At 43.2% G+C, this 23,176-nt stretch overlaps 2 protein-coding genes across 5 annotated transcripts in view; both read left to right on the top strand.

The window, feature by feature from the left end:
- Window positions 1-11,959, top strand: part of COPA (COPI coat complex subunit alpha) — a 50,525-nt gene extending 38,566 nt beyond the window's left edge. For both annotated transcript variants that reach the window (XM_059066934.2, XM_067039470.1), the window contains exons 18-33: window positions 3,015-3,177; window positions 3,280-3,426; window positions 4,416-4,605; window positions 4,728-4,823; window positions 5,980-6,068; window positions 6,262-6,385; window positions 7,257-7,346; window positions 7,527-7,636; window positions 8,034-8,111; window positions 8,275-8,343; window positions 8,905-9,041; window positions 9,302-9,488; window positions 9,587-9,697; window positions 10,016-10,177; window positions 10,837-11,031; window positions 11,295-11,959. In XM_059066934.2, the coding sequence (XP_058922917.1) occupies window positions 3,015-3,177; window positions 3,280-3,426; window positions 4,416-4,605; window positions 4,728-4,823; window positions 5,980-6,068; window positions 6,262-6,385; window positions 7,257-7,346; window positions 7,527-7,636; window positions 8,034-8,111; window positions 8,275-8,343; window positions 8,905-9,041; window positions 9,302-9,488; window positions 9,587-9,697; window positions 10,016-10,177; window positions 10,837-11,031; window positions 11,295-11,354 (2,008 nt within the window). In that variant the 3' untranslated portion in view covers window positions 11,355-11,959. The remainder of the gene's footprint in view (window positions 1-3,014; window positions 3,178-3,279; window positions 3,427-4,415; window positions 4,606-4,727; window positions 4,824-5,979; window positions 6,069-6,261; window positions 6,386-7,256; window positions 7,347-7,526; window positions 7,637-8,033; window positions 8,112-8,274; window positions 8,344-8,904; window positions 9,042-9,301; window positions 9,489-9,586; window positions 9,698-10,015; window positions 10,178-10,836; window positions 11,032-11,294) is intronic.
- A 3,327-nt stretch (window positions 11,960-15,286) lies between these two features.
- On the top strand, window positions 15,287-21,160 carry PEX19 (peroxisomal biogenesis factor 19). 3 transcript variants are annotated; one of them, XM_067039460.1, is made up of 8 exons: window positions 15,287-15,408; window positions 16,826-16,935; window positions 17,364-17,529; window positions 17,965-18,050; window positions 18,264-18,425; window positions 19,157-19,333; window positions 19,500-19,544; window positions 19,713-20,871. In XM_067039460.1, the coding sequence occupies exons 1-8, from the start codon at window positions 15,339-15,341 to the stop codon at window positions 19,794-19,796; spliced, it is 900 nt and encodes a 299-aa protein (XP_066895561.1). In that variant the 5' UTR covers window positions 15,287-15,338; the 3' UTR covers window positions 19,797-20,871. The 3 variants fall into 3 exon arrangements, with proteins under 3 accessions (XP_066895561.1, XP_066895563.1, XP_066895559.1); XM_067039462.1 differs by having other exon boundaries at window positions 15,308-15,408; window positions 19,678-21,160; XM_067039458.1 differs by lacking the exon at window positions 15,287-15,408 and having other exon boundaries at window positions 16,723-16,935; window positions 19,713-21,160.
- The last annotated feature ends 2,016 nt before the right edge of the window (window positions 21,161-23,176 follow it).

The raw sequence follows: 23,176 nt of genomic DNA, 5'->3' as shown, positions 1-23,176 counted from the left end.
TGGTCTGTCTCTGATTGAATTCTACACCATCTTAAGTATTATAGTCTTGTAAGTCTTTACATCTGGTAAAGCAGTTCCACAAATCTTATCCACTTTGTTTTACTTTTTTTTAAGTTATTAGGCTATTTTCAAATTCGTTTTGCCTTGAAAGGGCATATTTTCAAGTAATTTTTTGTCTTGAAAAAGTATAAATTTTAGATTAGCTAGTGAAATTCCATGCCAAAAAAAAAAGACAAAAGGAAGTTCCTGGGCCCTGGTTGGGGAACTAAGATCTTTTTTTTAGAAAGTTGATTTTTCTCTCTCTCTTTTTTAAAAAATTAATTTATTTTTGGCTGCGTTGGGTCTTCATTGCTGCGTGCGGGCTTTCTCTAGTTGCAGTGAGGGGGGCACTACTCTTCGTTGCAGTGCATGGGCTTCTCATTGCGGTGGCTTCTCTTTTGCGAAGCACGGGCTCTAGGCGCACGGGCTTAGTTGCTCCATGGCATGTGGTATCTTCCCAGACCAGGGCTCAAATCTGTGTCCCCTTCATTGGCAGGGGGATTCTTAACCACTGAGCCACGAACGAAGTCCCGGGAGCTAAGATCTTGCAAGCCTCACGGCATGGCCAAAAAAACCCCCAAAAGCAAAAAGCCCTATTGTGATTTCAATTGGGATTGTGAATCTTTATGTGATTTGGGGTGTAATTGTTATCTTTACAATATTAAGTTTCCTAATTTGTGAGCATGATATAGTAGCTTTTCATTTATTTAGGGCTTCTGAAACATCTTTCAATAAAGCTTTATAATTTTATCCATAGAGATTTTGCATTTTCTTTGGTTAGATTTATTCTTAGGCACTTGATAGTTTTTAATGCTATTTGTAAATGGATAGTATCCATTTAAAAATTCAATTTTCTAATTTTTCCTGATATTTAGAAGTACAACTAAGTTTTAAATTAACTTTATTTCAGAGACCTTGCTAGACTCTTATTAATTCTATTAATTTATTTATATTTTCTTTTCAAATACTCATAGCATCTGTAGGTAATGACACTTTTGTTTCTTCTTTACAGCACTTATTCTTTTATGTATTTTTCTTATCTTACTGCACTGACCAAGATCTCCAGCACAGTGCTGTATAAACACAGTGATAGGAAACTTTCTTGTCTTGTTCCCAATTTACAGGGTGACTTTTCAGTGTATTGGCATTATGTAAGCTTGCTGTAGATTTTTTATAGATACTTTTTATCTACTGAGGAATTTCTTTGCTATATCTCAAATGAATATTGAATTTTTTTAGACCCCTTTTCTGCATATATTGAGGTAGTCATGCAGTTTTTCTCCTTTTGTTGATTAATGTAGTGAATTAAATTGATTTTTTTTTAAATGTTAGACCAACATTGTATTCCTGATACAAATCTAACTTGGTCATGATGTTTTACCTTCTTCAAATATTGCTAGTTTCAGTCTGCTAATATTTTGTTTAGGATTTTGCATCTTTGTATATATATGTGTGTGAGATTGCCCTGTGATTTCCCTTTTCTTTTCTGTCCTTGTCAGGTTTTGGTATTGAGATCATGCTAATTTCATATAATAAGCAAAATAATATACTTTATTCATCTGTTTTCTCATTGAGCTTGTGTAAGATTGGAATTAATTCTTCCTTGAATGGTAGGTAGAATTTGCCAGTGTAGTCATTCAGGCCTGGTACTTACAGGAGGATTTAAAAATATGATTCAATTAATTTCAATTTTGGTAAATTTTACTCTTCTGGGAATTTGATCATTTAAAAACATTTATGCATATCCTCATTCTGCAAAATCTATAGTGATATCCCTTTTTGCATCCCTATTATTGCCATTTCATCCTTTTTTTCTTTTTTTTTAATAAACTTATTTATTTTGTTTATTTACTTTTGGTTGTGTTGGGTCTTCATTGCTGCACGCAGGCTTTCTCTAGTTGCGGCGAGCGGGGGCTACTCTTTGTTGCGGTGCATGGGCTTCTCATTGCAGTGGCTTCTCTTGTTGCAGAACACAGGCTCTAGGCACACGGGCTTCAGTAGTTGCAGTGCGTGGGCTCAGTAGTTGTGGCTTGCGGGCTCTAGAGCACAGGCTCAGTAGTCGTGGTACACGGGCTTAGTTGCTCCGCAGCATGTGGGATCTTCCTGGACCAGGGCTCAAACCCATGTCCCCTGCATTGGCAGGTGGATTCTTAACCACTGTGCCACCAGGGAAGTCCCCATCCTTTTTTTCTTAATTAGCTTCATGAGAGGTTTATCAGTTTTACCCAGCTTTTGCCTTTATTGAACTTCTCTATTGTATTTTTGTTTTCTGTTTCTTAATTTCTACTATTGACTTTATTTTTTCCTTCTAAGTACACTCTTTGTTTTAACTTTAAAAAGAACCATAAAATTTTTGAGTGGGATGCTTACTAATTTTTAGTCTTTCTCCTAATATTAAGCATGTAGACCTCATTAATTTTCAGTCTTTCTTCTAATATAGTATATGCACTTAACACTATAAATTATCCATCAAGTATTGTGTTAGCTATAGCCACAAGTTTAAATCTGTAAACTTTTAATTTCTATTCAGTTTAAAATATTATGTGCTTTATATCATTTCTTTGTACGTCAGCAGTCTTCACATCTATCTCTCTTCCACTTTCACTTATAGCTTATAAGGAAGGATTTAACTGTTCATAGTGGCCTAGTGATTATATATCAGAACTTAAGACTTAACTTTTAGGTCTGGTTCTGATAGCTGTGTCTGTTAGATCCTAGAGTACTAGCCTATAAAGAGAAATCATACCATCTGCCCCATCTTTTCCCACTTCAGACAAGAGAATAAAATAAATTATTTTGGTATTTAGTTCTGTTCTTTTTTGAATCACTTCCCATCTATACCATTGTTCAAATGGCACTTGACAAAAGGGTAATGAGGAGATAAAAGGCTGGGTCCTAGTCTTGTTTTCTTTCTTTATAGGCTGGATTTACTCCTACACCGGCTTAACGTTGTGCTCTCTAACTCTTATTCTTAGGGACTATGGGATCATCCGAACTCTGGATTTACCTATCTATGTCACACGGGTGAAGGGCAACAATGTATATTGCCTAGATAGAGAGTGTCGTCCTCGGGTGCTCACTATTGATCCAACTGAGTTCAAGTTCAAGCTGGCCCTGATCAACAGAAAATATGATGAGGTATGAAATGAGGAAGCATATTAGGAGTATTGAGAAAGGCAGCACTCCTTTTTTCCTATAAGTGATCTCTGTTTCCTGCCCTAACCCTCCCCAAATGTCTAGGTGCTACACATGGTAAGGAACGCCAAACTCGTAGGCCAGTCTATCATTGCGTATCTCCAGAAGAAGGGATATCCTGAAGTGGCACTGCATTTCGTCAAGGATGAGAAAACTCGCTTTAGTCTGGCACTGGAGTGTGGAAACATTGAGGTGAGAGAAGTATGGTTATAAGCCCCATATTGTTGTAGAGGCAGTGAGAGGGTTAGGGTGGCATTGGGAAGACATTATTCTGGGCTTGCTTCTTCAGCCATATAAAGGAATTTAGAATTTTTTTAGTTGTTAGATTGAGCTATCTTCCTGTTGCTGTTTGCCCATCTTTGCTTCTGCCCAGCATTTCTATTGTTGTTGTCGCTCTGAGTTAGTCTGAATTCAGTAACTTTTAGAACAGAACCAAGATAGTCTAGAATTTGAAATTTTTCATTATTTCCTTGACATTTGACTTGCTAACTGGTGGCTTAGATGAAGGAGTACTTATTACATGTTGAGGCCTAGAGTCTATAGGCATTATTTTTAAATGGGGAGAAGCCTAAAGAAAATTGACTTTCCAGTTCTGAACTTCCTTCTTATTTCTTCTGAGGAGCCCCTATGGATCTTCAAACCTGACAAATGGGAAATATGATAGCTAAGCAAGAATTGGCCTTATGGAATCAGCAACTGCTAGAAGATGATTTTGTTGTAAAAGTAAATTTCTGAGGAGGAGGATAATGTGATGTGATTCTTCTATCCATGGATCCTAAGGGATCTTATTTGTTGATTGAATTTTCAGTAGTATTAGAATGAAAACAAAGCTAGGAGGATTGAAAGTGTAAAGAGTTCCTTGGGGGGCTTCCCTGGTGGTGCAGTGGTTGAGAGTCCGCCTGCCGATGCAGGGGACACAGGTTCGTGCCCCAGCCCAGGAAGATCCCACATGCCATGCGGAGTGGCTGGGCCTGTGAGCCATGGCCGCTGAGCCCGCGCATCCAGAGCCTGCGCTCCGCAAAGGGAGAGGCAGCAAGAGTGAGAGGCCCAAAAAAAATTAAAAAATAAAGAAAAAGAGTTCCTTGGGAGATTTACTTAGAGACAGACATTTTGACTATAGTCCCTGGTTTTGAGTCACAATAACCTCCAACCTGTTAACTCTAATTCTGGGGATTCTTTAGATTGCTCTGGAAGCAGCTAAAGCACTGGATGACAAGAATTGCTGGGAAAAGCTGGGAGAAGTGGCCTTACTACAGGGGAACCACCAGATTGTGGAAATGTGTTATCAGCGCACCAAAAACTTTGACAAACTTTCCTTCTTGTACCTTATCACTGGCAATCTAGAGAAACTTCGCAAGATGATGAAAATTGGTGAGACCCCAGAAACTAAGGATGGGAAAAGGGGTCTTTGGGGGATGGAAGAAGGCAAATAGAGGCAAGAGATAACTTGAGCGAGAAGACCTAACTTGGTGTCTCTTATTGACTTGGTGCAGCTGAGATCCGAAAGGACATGAGTGGCCATTATCAGAATGCCCTTTACCTGGGAGACGTGTCAGAGCGGGTACGGATCCTAAAGAACTGTGGGCAAAGTAAGTATCCAGGACTCACTTCCTTTGGTGCCTTAGGAAGTATTTTCTCTTTATGGTGAGTTATTCATGTGTAGTAGTGAGGGATTTCCCTTCATTGCACATTTTTTCAAAAGAGACTGCATGCTCCTACCATGCTCAGAGACTTTCTTCAAAGCCAAATGGAGGGACAGCCAGAAAATATAGTTTGGCTAGGCACTCTTAGGAAAATAGTTAATATCTTGGGGGAAATGGGTTTTAAAAGGTCCTGGAGCAGATACTGTAGTAAATGTGTTTGGTTGAATGCCATTAGAGTTTTATTCTTTTACTTCAAATCTGGAGGTTTCACCCATTTATTTATTCATTTTATATTTAAGGGATATTTTTTGAGAACACACTGTATACCAAGCATTATACTAGCACTTGAGATACCTTAGGGAATAAGAAAGGTGAAAGATGTGGTGTGGACCAAGGTGCTAGCTGTGAATAGGTGAGCAGTGGTCAGATTTGGCATATATTTTAAAGGTAGAACCAACATGATTTGTCGAAGGGGACTGGTTGTGGGGATGTGAGAGAGAGGAGACTGGGATGAGTCCAAGGTTCTTGTTAACACTGATGATAGACCTTAAGGATAAGCAACTGTTTTAGTTATTTATTGCTATATAACAAATTACCCAAAACTTAGTAGTTTAAAACAACAAATGTTGATTATCTCAGTTTGCAGCATGACTTAGCTGGGTGCCTCTGGCTCAGTGTCTCCCATGAGGCTGCAGTCAACATGTTGGCCAAGGCTGCAGACATCTCAAGGCTCAAGAAGGGGAGGATCCACTCCCACATTTGCTCTGTGGCTGTGGGCAGTCCTCAGGTCCTCACTGGCTATTGGCTGGGAGACCTCAGTTTTCTGCTCTAGTCTTTTCCATAGGGCAGTTCTCAGTATGGCAGTTGGTTTCCCGTAGAGCAAATGAAGGGCACCCAAGATGGAAGCCATAGTCTTTGTATCCTAATCTCAGAAGTGACATCCCATCACTTCTCCCACATACTGTTCATTAGAAGCAAGTCAATAGATCCAGCCCACACTGAAGGGAAGGGGATTATGCAGGGACTTGACCAGGAGCAGACATCAGGACAGCAGTATTCACTTGGAAATGTACCTATACCACAAAGTCTGTTTTCTTAACAGAGTCATTGGCCTATCTCACAGCTGCTACCCATGGTTTAGATGAAGAAGCTGAGAGCCTGAAGGAGACATTTGACCCAGAGAAGGAGGCAGTGAGTCTTTATTTACATAAGTATCTCTGATTACAGTATTAACTCTGAGATCTTGGGACTATTTAAACCTACAAATGTCACTCCCCACCTGGTTACCAGGAGAGGCAGAGAAACAAATGAGATCAAAGGAGGCTCCATAACCTTCCCTAGATGGTTCCTGAGAGCTGTTTGCTTTTAACCTTCTATCTTTCAGATCCCAGACATTGACCCTAATGCCAAGCTGCTTCAGCCACCTGCACCTATCATGCCATTGGATACCAATTGGCCCTTACTGACTGTGTCCAAAGGGTTCTTTGAAGGCTCCATTGCCAGTAAGGGTAAGTGCCCGCTTCTTCCATAGCATTTTTGTAGTGTGCTTGTTTTGTGAAAAGCTGTCCTAGAGAGTACCATTAACTATTCTGTCCTTTTCATCTGTCCTTTTTCTGTGTGATGCCTCATGCAACGCTGAGATGCCAATTAAAGTTACAGTACAGTCTTTTAAAAACTAAATAAAAGCATTATGGCATCATTAAAATTTGGAAAATAGGAGGGAAAAAGAGAGATGTTTCTTAGCCCATGGCTCTAACAACCACTGTTAACATTTTGGTGTATTTTCTTAGGTTTTACCATATATGTAGTCATACTCTCCATTCTGTGTTTTATCATTCATGACATACAATCTTAAGGTACTAACTCAGCTACCTCAATTCTGTCATGTGGGTATACCCACTACCACTCCCACCCTTACACTCCTGTTTTCTCAGCTATGTCTACTAGCTTGTTTCTCCCAGCTGAGAGCCTAAATAGACCCTTGGGCATTTTGTGCCCAGTCCTGCTCTTTCTTCCATATCCTCTCATCTAGCCTTTGTCCTCATGCCCTGTACACACTGTAGTGGTGGTAACTTAGCAAAGATCTCAGCAAGAAATGCCAAGAGTTGGCACCAAAGGCTGGTTAGTAAGAAATTGTTTGAGGCAGTTTTTGGTAGCAGGAAGGCCAGTTGTTTTCATCTCTCTTCTATTCCCTCTCTCTGTGAAACCTATGCTAACCAGATTAGCATAATATAGATATCACAAAAATAAACAAAAACAGTAAGTGGACAGAACATTGGCACTTGCTTCTGTAAGGATGCAACAATTTGCCTGTAGAGGAGGCCATATCTCAGACTTAGCTGGCTGTAACCAGCTCCTTTCTGTTCCTTTCCTCTGTAGGGAAGGGAGGAGCACTGGCTGCTGACATTGACATTGACACTGTTGGTACTGAGGGCTGGGGAGAGGATGCAGAGCTGCAGCTGGACGAAGGTATGCATGTTCTTCTAGGAATGTTCTGGGCAGATGGCCTCCCTGGAGTGGGGCTGGGTTGTGGAGCAGTTCTGCAGGGTGCTGGACCATAGGACCAACAAGGATCCCAGTGTTTTTCTTTCCTTTGGCTAAAATTGTGTCACTTTGAGAATCTATGTTGAGCCCGGATTTTCCTTACAGATGGGTTTGTGGAGGCTACAGAAGGTTTGGGGGATGATGCTCTTGGCAAGGGACAGGAAGAAGGAGGTGGCTGGGATGTGGAAGAAGATCTGGAGCTCCCTCCTGAGCTGGTATGTGGAATTTTCACCCTTGTAAGGTTCTCCATTTCTCCCTGTGGAGGCCAGTGGCCTTATCACCCCCCAACACCTGTCCTGAGGTCCCTGAATGGGAGGGGTCCTGGATCCTCCTAGTCTGATGCTTATCTCCCATTTGAAAGAAAGAAGAATAAGATTAACTAGGGTTGTGCCAGTGTCATCTTATGAAAAGGCAGCAAGCTTTTATGCCTGATTGGAGCTTTTGGTGTATCGTTCTGTTACTGGGGAAGCTTCTCCTATTTTGAGAGTCTTCCACAACCACCACCCCTCCTCCCGAACAGAGGCTGGGAATAAGGTAGAGTTGTGTTTAGATTTATCAGGGCAAATTGCTTGAATGGCTTAAAAAATAACTCACTCTTTGTTTTTCCCCTAGGATATACCCCCTGGTGTAGTTGGTGGGGCTGAGGATGGGTTCTTTGTGCCCCCCACTAAGGGAACCAGCCCAACTCAGGTAAGCAGGGAAACAATCCTGTAGGGATAAGTGTTTCTGAGCTGGCTATACTTGATTAATGTGTAAAGAATATCGACACTCTTCTATTACAGATATAGAGTAGGACTGTTGGGAAGAGAAAGAGCAAAATTTCACTTGTCTTGGGTTTTCTGTTTCTTGTTAGATCTGGTGCAATAACTCTCAGCTTCCAGTTGATCACATCCTGGCAGGCTCTTTTGAAACAGCCATGCGGGTAAGTCTTAAAGCTACCCTGGCTTTTGTTGAGTGTGCCTTGCCTAGGGTCCCAGGGGGATGATTGATTCATCTTAACCAAATGGAAATTATTATACCCACAAGGGCAGAGGTGTATATTTAACATGGAAGTCTTTGGTCTTGCCTAAGGAAGCTTGCCTCACAAGGCCTTCCTCTTACGTGCTTTCAGTCTGGCTTAGTAATCTCATAAGGTGGATTCTTCCAGCCATCTTCCACTCATTTATAGCATGCTTTCTGGCTCACATCAATGAAGTGAGCACCCCTTAATGAACAGGTGTATTTTTTGAACACTAAGCCATGTGCTATAGTAGCAATAACAATAATAAGCACAACTGCAACAGCCACTAACATTCAGTGTTGACTGTGTGCCAGGCACTATCATAAATGCTTTATGGGTATTATTAAATGAGGTAGATCCTATAATTAAATATAATATACTGATGAGGAAACAAGTACAGAGAAGTTAAGTACCTTGCCCACTGTCAACTAGTTTTTAAGTAGCAGGGCCCAAATCTTATGTTTCTTTCCTCTTGTATTCCAGCTCCTTCATGACCAAGTAGGGGTAACCCAGTTTGGCCCCTACAAGCAACTGTTCCTGCAGACCTATGCCCGAGGCCGTACCACCTATCAGGCTCTGCCCTGCCTGCCCTCCATGTATGGCTACCCTAATCGCAATTGGTAAGGCCCCTTGCTCCTGGCTTCTCTCTGTTCCAACTTAGGGTAGATATTTCAGATGGTAACCTCAGAGACAGAATTGTCCAGAGCTGAGGTTTCCTAGTAGGAAAAGATCTTTGGCTTGGCACTCTGTCAGGTTTGGTTTACACCTGCTGCATCCATTTCCCTAGCTTCTTTCACAGTAGGGTGTTGTGATCATGTTGCCAGAAGAAGAGGTTAAGTCCTAGTGGGCTCCTGATCATCCTGTCTTCTTTCTCTTTCAGGAAGGATGCAGGGCTGAAGAATGGTGTACCAGCTGTGGGCCTGAAGCTTAATGACCTCATCCAACGGTTGCAGCTGTGCTACCAGCTCACCACAGTGGGCAAGTTTGAGGAGGCTGTGGAAAAATTCCGTTCCATTTTACTCAGTGTGCCACTACTTGTTGTGGACAATAAACAGGAGACTGCAGAGGTAAGAGCAGTCATAGTGTCATAGTCATACTTGTCATAGTGCCAGGCACCCCCACCTTCTTGCCTCTGTACCATTACCTTCTTTTGCCCCCTCTCCAGGCTCAGCAGCTCATCACCATTTGCCGTGAGTACATTGTGGGTTTGTCCATGGAGATAGAAAGGAAGAAACTGCCCAAAGAGTCTCTAGAACAGCAGAAGCGCATCTGTGAGGTAAGACCTCTGGGCCTCTAAGCAGTATAGGGGCGTCTTCCCTTTTACCCACTATTAGGTCTGAATTCTTTAGGTCTCAATATGGGGAGTAAGAGAAATTTGGGCCCATTTCTGTGAGGAAAGGATATATTTCTCCACCTGTCTTCCTCATCTCATCAGTCCTCCATAACTAGGAGGCAGAAGATTTCTCTGCTTTATAGCCAGTCCTGTTTTTATTTGGTTGTTTTGCTGTGTTTCTAATGCATGTGTGACCCCTTATAAATGACCTATCCCAGCTTTAGCATCAGCATGGCATGTGTTCCTCCTTCTGTCCACCAGATGGCAGCCTATTTCACCCACTCAAACCTGCAGCCAGTGCACATGATCCTGGTGCTACGTACAGCCCTCAACCTCTTCTTCAAGCTCAAGAACTTTAAGACTGCTGCCACCTTTGCTCGGCGCCTGTTGGAACTTGGGCCCAAGCCGGAGGTGGCTCAACAGGTATATGGGAACTCCTTTAGTGAGCATAGGGGAACTAGATCTGCTCTTACATGGAGAGAGTCGAAGACCAAGGTCCTTGTCTCTGAAACAAAGTGCTGTATAACAGCATTCAACAAAAAGAGCCAACAAAACACCATCCTCTACTTACTGGCATGGGGACCTCCTTTTGCTCCTGGAAACTGAACTAATATCTTACTTAGACATGGCACCACTGTGAGAGTGTGATCTGCAATATGGAACAGGTCCTCCGTACCTGAAAATCAACCCAGTCCTGTGCTTAAGTTCTAGATTTCCCCTCACCACCACCACTAGCCTCCATATACATGTCCCATTACTTGTGTTTCCAAAAGCTTTCTATTTGTGCAGTGAAAGCCAGTTTTAACCCTTTCAGGGCTAACACTGAGAATTCTCAGACTTAGTGGAGGAGTATGGGTCTAGATCCATGGAGCCACTTTGGGAAAGAGAAGGAGAAAGCTTGATACAACAGGAATGGCAACTGTTACCCCTTCACATATGACCTATACAGAGGTCGTATTCTGTATTCATTCAGTACAATTGCATCTACGTCAAAGAAACCACTAAACCATGATGATGAGATCATTTGAGTGTGGTGTGCAGCTTTCAGTCCTCTTAAATAAAATATTCCTTCCCTCTTTTAGACCCGCAAAATCCTGTCTGCCTGTGAGAAGAACCCCACAGATGCCTACCAGCTCAATTATGACATGCACAACCCTTTTGACATCTGTGCTGCATCTTATCGGCCCATCTACCGTGGAAAGCCAGTGGAGAAATGTCCACTCAGTGGGGCCTGCTATTCGCCTGAGTTCAAGGGTCAGATCTGCAGGGTCACTACAGTAAGTACTGTCCTTGAGAAATACATCTAGAATTCTGTCTTGAGGGAAGGACCCACTAGCAAGTTGGTCCTTTTTGTCTCCTGTATTTCCCCCTCACACCTTGAGGCAGTGACACTGGAGAAGGGTAGAACTTCCCACTGCTCCTTCCAGTCAGTAACAACAACAAACCACTCTGCTGTGCCCATTGAGGTGTGGAGGGAGTAGCCTTTCTAGGCTTCTCACCCTTACAGATCCCTAACCTTTTTCTATTTCTTCTTCCATAGGTGACAGAGATTGGCAAAGATGTGATTGGTTTAAGGATCAGCCCTCTGCAGTTTCGCTAAGGCCTGCTTTGTGTGTGTAGGGTTAAGCACCATGTTTTCCCACAGACAGTTAGTCTTTATATCCTTCTAACTCCTTCTTCCTCAACTACCCTTCATATTATTGATGTTTAGCTCTCTCTACCCTAAAACCTAATGTCCTTTTCTCTTCCTCTATGGCTAATCAAAATGTCTAAACCTGACTTTTTTTTTTTTTTTTTGCCTCTGAGGACCTCTCATCTCAAGGTTACTACAGTTGTGGTCATGATTGGCCTTGCCTTCCCAGCCTAGATCTTTCAAAGAACATTTGTGATGAATATTTGTGAAATAAATTCCTTCTATATTTATTCCTTCCCTCCCCACCACCTTTGTGTACTTTTTGTTAGAAAGGAATGAGGTGTAATAAATAAGATAGCATCTTTTACTCAGTCATAACAAGCTGTTAGCCATCCCCATTTTCCTTGGACATTCAAACTCCAAGGCAGATATCCTCTGTGTGGCCAGAAACATAAAGTCTGAGAAGAAACTATTTGATTTTCCAGAAATGCACATCACTTTTTGTTAACTTGTTCTTTACAAAGATTGTTCTTGTATTTTGTTTCTCACACTAAATAAATTTCTACAAGAGTTTTGTGGCTTGCCATTTGTTTCCTGGACACTCTCATGTTCCTACTTACTCCATGTAGCTGCTCCATCAAAACAGATACCTTTCCTTCAATAAGTATTTTTAATTACAAAGGTAATAAATACCTATTTGTTTTTTAAAGTACATATTTTTCATAGGATATAGTGAATTGCTGTGAGAATGGTAGAAAGCAAGTAGTTCCCCTGTTCCATTATTGACTGCAACCTTCCATCTATTGCTAATTATAGAGTGTATTCATTGAGCACCTGCCATGTACTTGGTACTGTTCTAGATGTTTTATGTGATATATATGTGATTAATTAGTAATACATTGTATATAGTACAGCAATTACAATGGCAATACAGAATTTTGCTTGTCATGTACTAAGATTAATTCCGTAGAGTGATGTACTGTGCCTTTGATTAAAATATATACTTTTTCATTTTAAATTCATGTTTTCAATAAACAATACATTCATATAGTTCAGAAATCAGTAAATGTAAAAAGCTATTCTATAACATCTTCCTCCCACCCTTTTCGTCAGCCACCCAGTTCCTATCTCCTTCCCCAAAACAGGTAGCTGCCATTGTTAGCTTCCTTATATCCTGCCAGAGAGTTTTTGATGTATAAACAAGCAGATATGAATATGTTCTTCCCTCTCCCCCTGTTATACCTAAATGGAGGCATACTAATGATTTTAAGTTGCCTTGTTATTCATGGATATGTGAGTTATTTCCAGTCTTTGGATATTATAAACAGTGCTGCAATGAGCAACTTGAACATACATTGGACAGGTGTGGACAGTGAATCTGAGGATAAACTATAAGTGTAATTCCTGCTGTCAAAGAAGGCAGGGCTTTGTATCTCTTTAGCTTTAAAAGATACTTTCTTAAACAGAATCCCCAAATTAAGCCTGCCCTCTCAAAAGTTGCACACTATTTTCATAACACTTCCTCAAGTTATAAACATTCTTTCTGTAACCATAGGCAAGTTGATGGAAAATTTTGGCAAAATGGCAAAAATTTTTGTAAGTTTAAAATAAATTATAAAATTAATTTTGCATACCATCATAAACATTCTGAACTGAGGGATATGATAAAAGTGGACAATCGTCATGAAGCTTATGTAATCGGGGAAACAAAATGGATACATGTGAAATAATTGAATGCCAAGCAAGAATTTGAAGTTGGTTAATAAACAGTGGCAAACCATTAAGTCCTTACTTGAGAGAGTGATATAAAGAAAATGTTGTAAAATACTGTTTTGCAACAGTGTTCGCTATACATGAAAGGTGGGAGGTGAGTAAATACTAAGATGAGGTGTTAGGCTTATCAATAGTAAAGCAAGTTTAAGAAATAGTGCAGGGCTTCCCTGCTGGCGCAGTGGTTGAGAATCCGCCTGCCGATGCAGGGGACGCGGGTTCGTGCCCCAGTCCGGGAAGAGCCATGGCCGCTAGCCTGCGCGTCCGGAGCCTGTGCTCCGCAAGGGGAGAGGCCACAACAGTGAGAGCCCCGCGTACCGCAAAAAAAAAAAAGAATAGTGCAAAGGAAGAATCGTGCTTATTTTCAACTCCATCTTAATTCTCTTATTTACCACCTGATGTTTTCCTTATTAACATATTACCATATTAATGTAAAGCCAATATAGATACCTGTAATGTGTTCTTGATATAGTCATATTAGAGATAACACATGTAAGCAGTTTGGTGTTGAATGAGAAAGTTAACCTGGAATAGATGTTACAGGTGTTTGGGAGAAAGATTAATCAGGGAAGGATTAGATTATAGAAGTTTAGAAGTGAAAATGACCTTAGAGTCCCAAATTTAATGTTACATATTTGTAATATGAGTCCTAGAGTGGTGAAGGGTTTTGAACAAAGCAATTTAATGACAGAGTTGGGACTGGAATTTAGGTCTCCTGACTACAGAGTGTTTTCTCCCAAATCACAGTACTTGTGCCTGGAAGAACACAGTAGGTTTTGCACAGGTATGATTTTAAAAGTCTGTGCCCTCTATGTTAAGGAAAGAGTAAGTACCTAAACTGGTGCTTGACACAAGTACTCAACTGTGTGTTTTGGAAGCTAAGGATGAAAGTCATGACGTAACTTTTTTCATTTAGATGTGATTTCTCCCTTTTAAACTTTATGGTACTTTATCCTTACTTCTTATGACACTTAACCTTGTGCCATACTTACTGTGTGTATGTCTAATCCTACCTCCAGCCTAATCCCCAGTCAACTACCTTACAGCAAGGGCTGGTCCTGATTTCTCTCTCTGCCCTCCACTGTGCCCAGCATAGGATATTAAACAACAGCAGATGCCTTCCAAGTGCTGAGATAGGTTTGTCTCAGGCAGTTGATGCATTCTCACAGATCTGAATAGAACAATTCCAGAGGAGGGAAGTGATGTCTGGAGTTGTCTTTATCTGAGCCTCCTCCAACTACACTCAATTGAGTTCTGCGTAGAGAAAAGGAGATAGGTCAGGGAAGGCAGGTCTATTACCACTACATTCCAATTGCCTTCTTGCTTAGTCCAGGGTCCAAGAGTCGCTTTTTCTACCTGATATAATTAACTAACATTGAGTTCTAAGTTATTGGCACTGTGACAGTTTTAATGGGGTGCAGGGAAATCAGAGATATCCACTAGATTCTGCAGAGAAACATGCCTCATTAGGGCCTGGGAGAGCAAAGAGCAGCCAATGAGTGCCCAAGTTTTAGTCCCTAGCCTAGGAGCTGGGGATGCAGCAGTGAACACGACAGATGAAAATCCTTGCTGTCATGGTGCTTAAATTCCAAGGGGCTTGAGAGGAGATAACGATAAATAAAAACAATATATAGTATGTCAGATAGTGGTAAGTGTTGAGAAAAATAAAGAGGAAAAGTGGATAGGAAGTGTATTTATATGTGTGTGTGGGAGGGGTTGCAATTTTATTTAGTGAGGCCGAATAAGGCATTTCAAGAGAAGATGACGTTTGAGTAAAATACTGAGGGAAGTGAGAGGAAACTAGCATATTGGGTGTGCCATTAACTGTCGTTATTGATTACACATGCACAGCTTCTGGTTTTTCTTAGGCAGTTTGTCCCAATTTGGCCTACCCACAGTTCAGGAAGAAATAATAAGCCAGGTAATGCGGGCAGTTGAAAGAAAGAAGGCCAAGCCTGTAAGAAACCTGGCAGAAGGTAACAGTCAATTCCCCTCTTAGTTCTACGTTTCTAGAGAAAGAGGGGAACAACAACAACAAAAAAAAAATCGAAGCTTCCTGTCCCTTTAAAAATGGCGGCCCGGCACGGACCAACAATGCCATTGGTTGCACGAGGCAGAGGGGGAGGGCGCGGGGGGTGGGGCGCGGAGTCCTGCCTCCTACGGCACGGCAGAGGTGGCAAGATGGCCGCGGCTGAGGAGGAAGGTGGTGTTGGGGCTGAAGCCGACCGGGAATTGGAAGAGCTTCTAGAAAGTAAGATCCCGTAATGCGAAAGGCCCGAAGGGGGCGGGTGTAAGGATCCCTTCAGGGGGTTAGGTGAACCTGAGTTATTTGGGGCGGAGCAGGAGAGGTTCTCCAAAGATTGGTCGTCTGCGGAGAGTCTGCGACCCCCGAGATAATTTCTGGGTCACCCTCTCCTTCCTCCGCGGCGGGAGCTGAGGAGCTCGCTTTGGGTCCCTGAGCGGCCCAGACCGTTGATCTCCTTGCCGGAGGGGAAACTAACCCAGAGAACGATGTTTCACGATCCCGCTCCAAACTCCCCTTACTTTAGATTAGTAAGTTCTTAAAGTCTGACTTTCTCCCCGCCGGCAGCAGCCTTCGGTCCTCGGTGGGCCGCGAACCGGACATCCACGGATTGCTTCCATTAACTCTTAGCGAGCCCGAAGTGCGTCCTTCTGTGCACTGTCCTGTTCTCCTTAACACGGAAGACACGCCTTTCCTTCTCCCAGTCCTTTCACCTTTCTCTCACCAGGCCTCTTTCCAGTTCTTTCATCATGTCAGAGCTCAAACACACTCCTTTCCCATTATTTTGAAAAACAGGGTGAGATGGCCTCTGAGGAAGACAGTTCACCCTCTTAAAAGAGAGTGGCTGTACTTTTCCTTCTTAGCCCTGTTTCTTGCCCAGAGTGGGGCCGCTGTCCTCCCCTTACACTTAGAGTCTGGCAAGCAGAATGGTGGTGAGGACACAGGCTTTTCAGGGAAGAGGTGAATATTTTTTGTCTCTTGCTCAGTCACAGACAGAGTGGGCAGGCGGAAAGATGAACAGAAATTGTGAGAAGTGCTAAGTGACTGTGGCAGTCTGCAGAGAGGAGGCCAGAGGGAGCTCCAAGAGCTTTGGGGAGGGAGAGTGAAACTGGAAGATAAGAGAGTTCAGTGCCCTCCCATGGAGTGTAATATGGAGCCCCTCAGTTCATACTAGTACCAGGACCCATGGGAAGCTAGGTGAAACATCTTGTGGCTTCAGCTCTGTTGCCAAAGATTATTCCCTTTAGGGCTCCAGAATGAGTTCAGGGAGTTAAGGACATCTGTGTTCTCTGCTCGCCTTGGATATCTGTATGGGATTTCTAGGAATCATTAAAGAATGGCAAGGAAGGCACTGTATAGATGGATAAGTCTCTGCAGAAGTTTTAACTCTCTTTTCCAAGCTCAGAGAGATGCTTGTTCCACCTTAAGAGATTTCTTCCCCTTTGATCACAATAAATTAGGTAATGGGGAGGGAAGTGGGAGGCTTATTGAGGGGTGGGTCAGGAGAGGGAGACTCAAAAAAAGGAGAAAATTTTAGGAAAGTTGACAGTTTGAAAGATTGTTCTCTTAATGCTTTGCCCAGAAACCCCCCAGCCTTGCATCCTCATCCATCCCCAAATACACGCCGTGTTTCTTGTTTCTGAAGGTGCACTTGATGATTTCGATAAGGCCAAACCCTCTCCAGCACCCCCTCCTACCACCACGGCCCCTGATGCTTCGGGGTTCCAGAAGAGATCGCCGGGAGACACTGCCAAAGTATAAATTCCACCCACTTAAGGGATGGGGGGGCAATGGGCATGCAGCTCTGAGCAGAGGTTGGGCAGGCCCCTGTGGGCCAGAGGGGAGTTGGGGGAGGTGCCTTGGCCTCACATTGCTGAGTGCTCTTGCAGGCCTCAGTCCTTGTGAAACAGGGACTTGAGATTGAGTAGAGGGATCTCAAGGAAGTTCTTTAAGAAAAGAGCAGATTTAAATGGTTGGATTGGGAATGACACTCCATACTGTTCCCTCAGTGGCCAGATGCCTTTTTGTTGCTCTCAGTAAGAGAGGTAGTCAGAATGTCCAGTGGAGGTGGGTAGGAGGGAAGCACTGCATTTCCCAGAGCCACTGTCTGTGACTTTTGTCAGAGGCCACGTGCAGTGGGGTGCTAAGTGAGAGATGCACTTAGGCCACGTTCTCTCCTGCAGGATGCCCTCTTCGCCTCCCAAGAGAAATTTTTCCAGGAACTGTTTGACAGCGAGCTGGCTTCCCAAGCCACTGCAGAGTTTGAGAAAGCAATGAAGGAGTTGGCTGAGGAAGAGCCCCACCTGGTAGAGCAGTTTCAAAAGCTCTCAGAGGCTGCTGGGAGAGTAGGTGAGGAGGGGGCCCCAGACAACTGGAAATGTCTGAGCAAAACTCCTAGGTCACTGTTGCTTGAGAACACCAAACTTTGTAAAGTTGACAGTAATTATGATACCACTGCCATGGGATGGGGGAGGAGATGGGAGGAGGCATGAGACCCTGTTTAATGAAAGACGTGAGATAAGTTGTAAAGTAGCAGAAAAGATTATTAAAAAGTGACCATTTTAAAGGTCACAGTGTTAATGTGGGTGTCATTGTGGAGAACAAACTGACACAGTCCATGTAGATTTGTGAAAATAACTATGAAGATAACCATAGAGTATTCAAAGATTTGGAGTGCTAGTGATTCACTAATAAATGCTCCATATCCGAGCTGGTAACCAGGTCAGCCTAGGCAAGCAAACAGTTAAAATCCTAAATGACCTTGGCTCTTTTCATCTCTCCTAGGCAGTGATGCGACTTCCCAACAAGAATTCACTTCTTGCCTAAAGGAGACATTAAGTGGACTAGCCAAGAATGCCACTGACCTTCAGGTGAGGGGGAAGAGATAGGGAACCACAAGGGGCTCATTCCCAGAAACTTCACCAGCAGAGTCTCAAAAGGCAGACTCTTGGGTATCATCTCAAGTCTGTCCCTGCCTGCCTCCTTTGCTACAGGCAAGTTTAAATAGTTCTTTCCCACCTGAAAGGTTGGTGAGCATCCCAAGAAGATAGTATACTTGCTCACCTCCCTCCTGTCCTTTCTAGAACTCTGGCATGTCAGAAGAGGAGCTGACCAAGGCCATGGAAGGGCTGGGCATGGACGAAGGAGACGGGGAAGGGACCATCCTCCCCATCATGCAGAGTATCATGCAAAACCTCCTGTCCAAGGATGTGCTGTACCCGTCACTGAAGGAGATCACAGAAAAGGTTTGTGAACTTCTATTTATGCTTTTCCTCTTTGTTCCCCATTGTATCAACTCCTGTGAGCTGCTTTGTCTATTTAGAGCCTGCAGAGATAGAGTAATTCAAGTGTACAGGTTCATCTATTTTTTTCTGCTTTATTTATTTGGAGGGGGAGAGTTAGGGAGGAGTTGTATCTCCAAGAGAATAAAGCTTACCATACTGAGGATGTTTAAGGTAGAAGGGGAAATCCTTCAGCTCTAGTTTTCTGTAAATCAGTCTAAGTCTCTGTTGTCGTCCAATCAACCTTTCTTGCATTTCCAACTTCATTCATTTCTCCAATAAGGTTTCACTGAGGATTTACTGGCTTTATGCTGTGAACAATTTTAAGAGTAGTTTAAGTGATGGTCTCTGCCATCACAGAGCTTATTGTGTCACTGAAGAGATTTTTAAAGGTTGTTAAAACAAACAAAAAAGAAGGAATATGTGACAGAGCTCATATGTGGCCCTTAAAGCCTCAAATATTTACTATCTGGCTCTTCACAGAAAAAGTTTGCTGTCCTCTGGTGGCCGTAAATGCTAGCATAGCCAGGTGATCTGATTGAAGTGAGTGCTACTTCTCATGCTGAACTCACTTATTTAGCTTTTCCTTCTCCTATGTTCCTGTCCCCTTCATGTTTTACTCTTCCTCATATTTTATTGCCCTTACTTATTCATTGTTCACTTACTTCCTCCCCACGCATTCTCTCTTTGCTTAGTATCCAGAATGGTTACAAACTCACCGAGAATCTCTACCTCCAGAGCAGTTTGAAAAATACCAGGAACAACACAGTGTCATGGGCAAAATATGTGAGCAGTTTGAGGCAGAAACCCCCACAGATAGTGAGGCCACTCAAAAGGCTCGTTTTGAGATGGTGCTGGATCTCATGCAGCAGGTAAGGCCTCCTCTTGCCGTCTGCCCGCTGCTGCTATCTGCTTGCGTGTTCAGTGGAGGAAGTGTCCTGGAAGGATGCCTCCCTGCCCAGCCAGGGTGGAGGAGGGAGCACAAGAGAGGCCACATAGCATGGTCTTATCTCTTGTTCCTCTTTCCTTATTTTCCAGCTACAGGATTTGGGCCATCCTCCAAAAGAGCTTGCTGGGGAGATGGTGAGTATACCTTCTCATATACTTTAATCTGAGCCCCAGTTTCCAGTATTTTGTAACCTTTAGTGATTCCACCTAAGGTGATAATTGTGGCTGCTGGGGATGGACCTTCAAAAGCTCTAACTTTCTGAAATAGGAGGAGTTATCTGAGTCCCTTCATCTCTTCTCCAGCCTCCTGGCCTCAACTTTGACCTGGATGCCCTCAATCTCTCGGGCCCACCAGGTGCCAATGGCGAACAGTGTCTGATCATGTGAAACACAACATGCTTTCTTCCCTGATTCCCAGCCATGGAGGAACGTCTGGAGTCAGCAGAACCACTGGGAGCTGAGGCAGGAGTGTCGTCTACAGGAGTGGTCTGCCCACTGCCATCCGTCATCCCACCCAAGATTGTGCCATACCAGCTGAGGCTTTTTCTCTGTCCTTCTAGGAATAAGGCGTGTTCCGCAGATCATTTCTGTGAACCCTTTCCATTGTGGTTTCTGCTGCTAGCAAAGGCCCAGCTACCTACCACGTGAAGGAAGGCGTCCCTTTTGGGGCATTCACCTTCTTTCCTCTCCCAAAATAATGTTATACAGGGCCACACTGAGTTCACTTTTGTACCCAGGGTCTTCGTGCCTTGTCTCTACTCCCTGTCTTGGACCTGGGGAGCAGGGACAGAGTCCTAGGACTCTCTATTTCTATAGTTCTCTTGGGCAGCACCTGTGAGAATGAATGGGGAGAAATAGCCTGGGCTGGGGGTTTAGGTCTGTCATCACACCCTCTTGCCTTCAGACTATTCTGAATTCTCTGAAGGGAAAGTAAGTGGGGGGGCTTTTGCAACTAAAAATGCTACTCTTTCACAGTAGGTTGAAAGAGAAGCCCTGGGATTCTCCTTTCTCCAGGTACAGAGTCCTCAACTCCCTGTTCCAGCTTGAGAATTCAAGTAGCTGCCCTGTTCTTTCTATAATGCTATGTGATCTGGGTGAATTCAGCCCTTGACCTTTCTTTACCCCCTGCCTCTCCTCTCTTCTCTCTATTTTAAATACCTCTTTATTCCAACCCTTCTCTGAGCCCAAACTGTGACAAAGAAGGGCCCATCCTGTTTCCCCTCATCTAGTCCATCCACCACCCTCACTGGCCCCCACTATCTCCCTGGCAAACGTATATAATTATAGTGTCAGGTCTAGGAAATGAATTACTGTTCTTCCCCAGATAAATTTTGGCTTATTTGAGACATCTGATTCCTTTGAAAACTGTTCATTGATTCAGGGAGGTAGCTTGGGAAAGGGGGGTGGGATGCAGCCTGGGTCCTTTTTCCTGACTAATAAATATTCTGAGTGAGGGATTGTAGCCTGTTTTTCATCCAAGTCTTTTCCTAATCTTCCTCAGCTTCTCTAAGCTGCCGTGTGAGGAATGGTAGCATAACATTGCATTACTGGGTTCTACCACCACTTCCCTTCCCCAGCTCAGTCTGCTCCTCAGTTGGCAAAGGAGACTGAATGGCCATCTTTCCTCATTTTCTCTGAATATTTAAATTTGGGAAGCCCTTCGATTGGTATTGTATTTTAACATTTCACAGTATTATTATTAATGTTAGTAATATATTGTTAACATGTTTACTAAATTATTTTTCTTTGAACTGACCTTGCTCTTCTCTGTGGGAACCAGTGAATCTATAGACCTTGGCTGCCACATGTTGGTGGATACTCTGGTCAGACCAGCTGGCTGTCCTGGTTCAGCACTCAGAAAATAACTTCCAGAGCAAATTCGTACTTATCATTTGTGGCACTCTGAGCTCCTGACATGTCACTTTCCCTTGGGTTAAGACTTTTCTCCCCTTAAGATCCCACACATTCTGTGGTATTGGCGAGGAAGGAAATGTTCTTAAGGCCTAAGGCTGTTTGGGAAGGTCCAGCTACTGTACCTTAGAGTACAGAAGAGCCCGGGTCTGAATCTGAGACTCCTCTCCTCTGCAAGAGATGGGAAAGTACAGGCAGAGTTCTGATGATGGTCACAGGACATGAATGGCCAAAATTCTCTCCTTATAACTCTAGCCAAAAACTGGATGAGGAAAGAGAAAAGGGAGGGAAGAACGAAAGGGCCTTGCGCCTTGAACTATGTGCCAGTTTTCCTTTACACATTCTCACTTCTGCTGGCCTGGCCAGGGCTTACGCCAGGAACCTAAACAGATGCCACCTTAGTTTTGTTCCCAAGCCATTCATTTTCATTTTGACTTTTATTGAACATGAACAAATTGACCTCAGGTTACTCTCTGTTCCAAAAATACTGTTTGAATTATTCTAGGACTTGTGGAAAGATGGAACTCAAACTGTGGTAAAGGAACAGGTTTTTTGTTTTGTAAGTATCCTGTCCTTTGTCCACCAATATGTGTTCCATATGCGCAGTTCACACTGTGGGCTACCCACCACACAAGTTTGACAACACCAAACTGACCAGACCTCTTCCGCAGGATAAGGCCACTGATCATGCATTTGGATATTATAGCAGTCAAAATGCTAGCGACTTCCCTGGCAGTCCAGTGGTTAGGACTCTGAGCTTCCACTGCAGGGGTCATGGATGGGTTTGATCCCTGGTTGGGGAACTAAGATCCCGCATGCCCCATGGCGCAGCCAAATAAATAAATAAATAAAAATAAAAAACAAAATGCTAAAAGGTTTCTGAACACATTTAATTTCTAACTCATTCTTATCACAGACTGGTGAAAAACCATTCACAGACCAGTACAAATTTCCAGCCACCTGAGTTAACACTGCTCTGGGGCTCTCAGTCTCTCCACAGCTGCATCAGCCAAAGGGATACATTTCTATACTTGTTCCATGTGAGGGTTGCTTCTACTGAACCTTTTCTTCAGCAAGAATGTGTCACTGTAAGGACGTTTCTAGTATTTTTCTAGCCTTCCTTTGCTGCTTAAAATAACCATCACAAAGCTTAGGTTTAAGCTGTATGTTAAGTGTTTATGCTGCTCTCAAACTTTAAAGGAAGTGCTCCTTTGTTCCAAAATTCTGTACATTAGAAAATAAATTTGTGATTCTTTGGATGGTTTAATTAAGATTTAAGTTAGGGCTTCCCTGGTGGCGCAGTGGTTGAGAGTCCACCTACCGATGCAGGGGACACGGGTTTGTGCCCCGGTCCGGGAAGATCCCACATGCCGCGAAGCGGCTGGGCCCATGAGCCATGGCCGCTGAGCCTGTTCATCCGGAGCCTGTGCTACACAACAGGAGAGGCCACAGCAGTGAGAGACCGCGTACTGCAAAAAAAAAAAAAAGAAGTACTGTGATGTTCCTATGATTCTGGAACATCCTGGCAGGGGCCCCATGAGGTGCTTATAATGTGCTGTTGAGATGGCTTTTGGGGAGCTTGGGACAAACGATGGCCCACAGTAAATGAAATAGAAATGACCATGTGAAAAATGATCAAAAGGCTTAGAGGAAGTGTGCATACAAGAATGAATGTATATTTCACTGGAAAACCCACCTGTTGACTGTTTCTCAGGAGGACGTCAGGAAAATTTTTTATAAAGGAAAGGCACTAATGAAGGGGTCACCAGCATGTTTGAGAAGTTAAGAAGTGGTTGTCTCTGGGTGGAGACTGATGGAAGAGGATGTTTAAGAACTGGTTTCCCTGGTAGTGGTGG

This window comes from Kogia breviceps, chromosome 1 (genome assembly GCF_026419965.1).
Source record: "Kogia breviceps isolate mKogBre1 chromosome 1, mKogBre1 haplotype 1, whole genome shotgun sequence".
In the NCBI taxonomy this organism is placed as follows: domain Eukaryota; kingdom Metazoa; phylum Chordata; class Mammalia; order Artiodactyla; family Physeteridae; genus Kogia; species Kogia breviceps.
The sequence above is the reverse complement of the archived record's forward strand: the minus strand, read 5'-3'. Positions and strand labels throughout refer to the sequence as shown.

Bases quoted from the DNA above. Each gene is read 5' to 3' on its own strand.
- PEX19 (XM_067039462.1), top strand. From the start codon at position 15,339: ATGGCCGCGGCTGAGGAGGAAGGTGGTGTTGGGGCTGAAGCCGACCGG. The intron at 17,530-17,964 runs GTGAGGAGGGGG...CATCTCTCCTAG, and splicing joins AGAGGCTGCTGGGAGAGTAG to GCAGTGATGCGACTTCCCAA. The intron at 18,051-18,263 runs GTGAGGGGGAAG...TGTCCTTTCTAG, and splicing joins AGAATGCCACTGACCTTCAG to AACTCTGGCATGTCAGAAGA.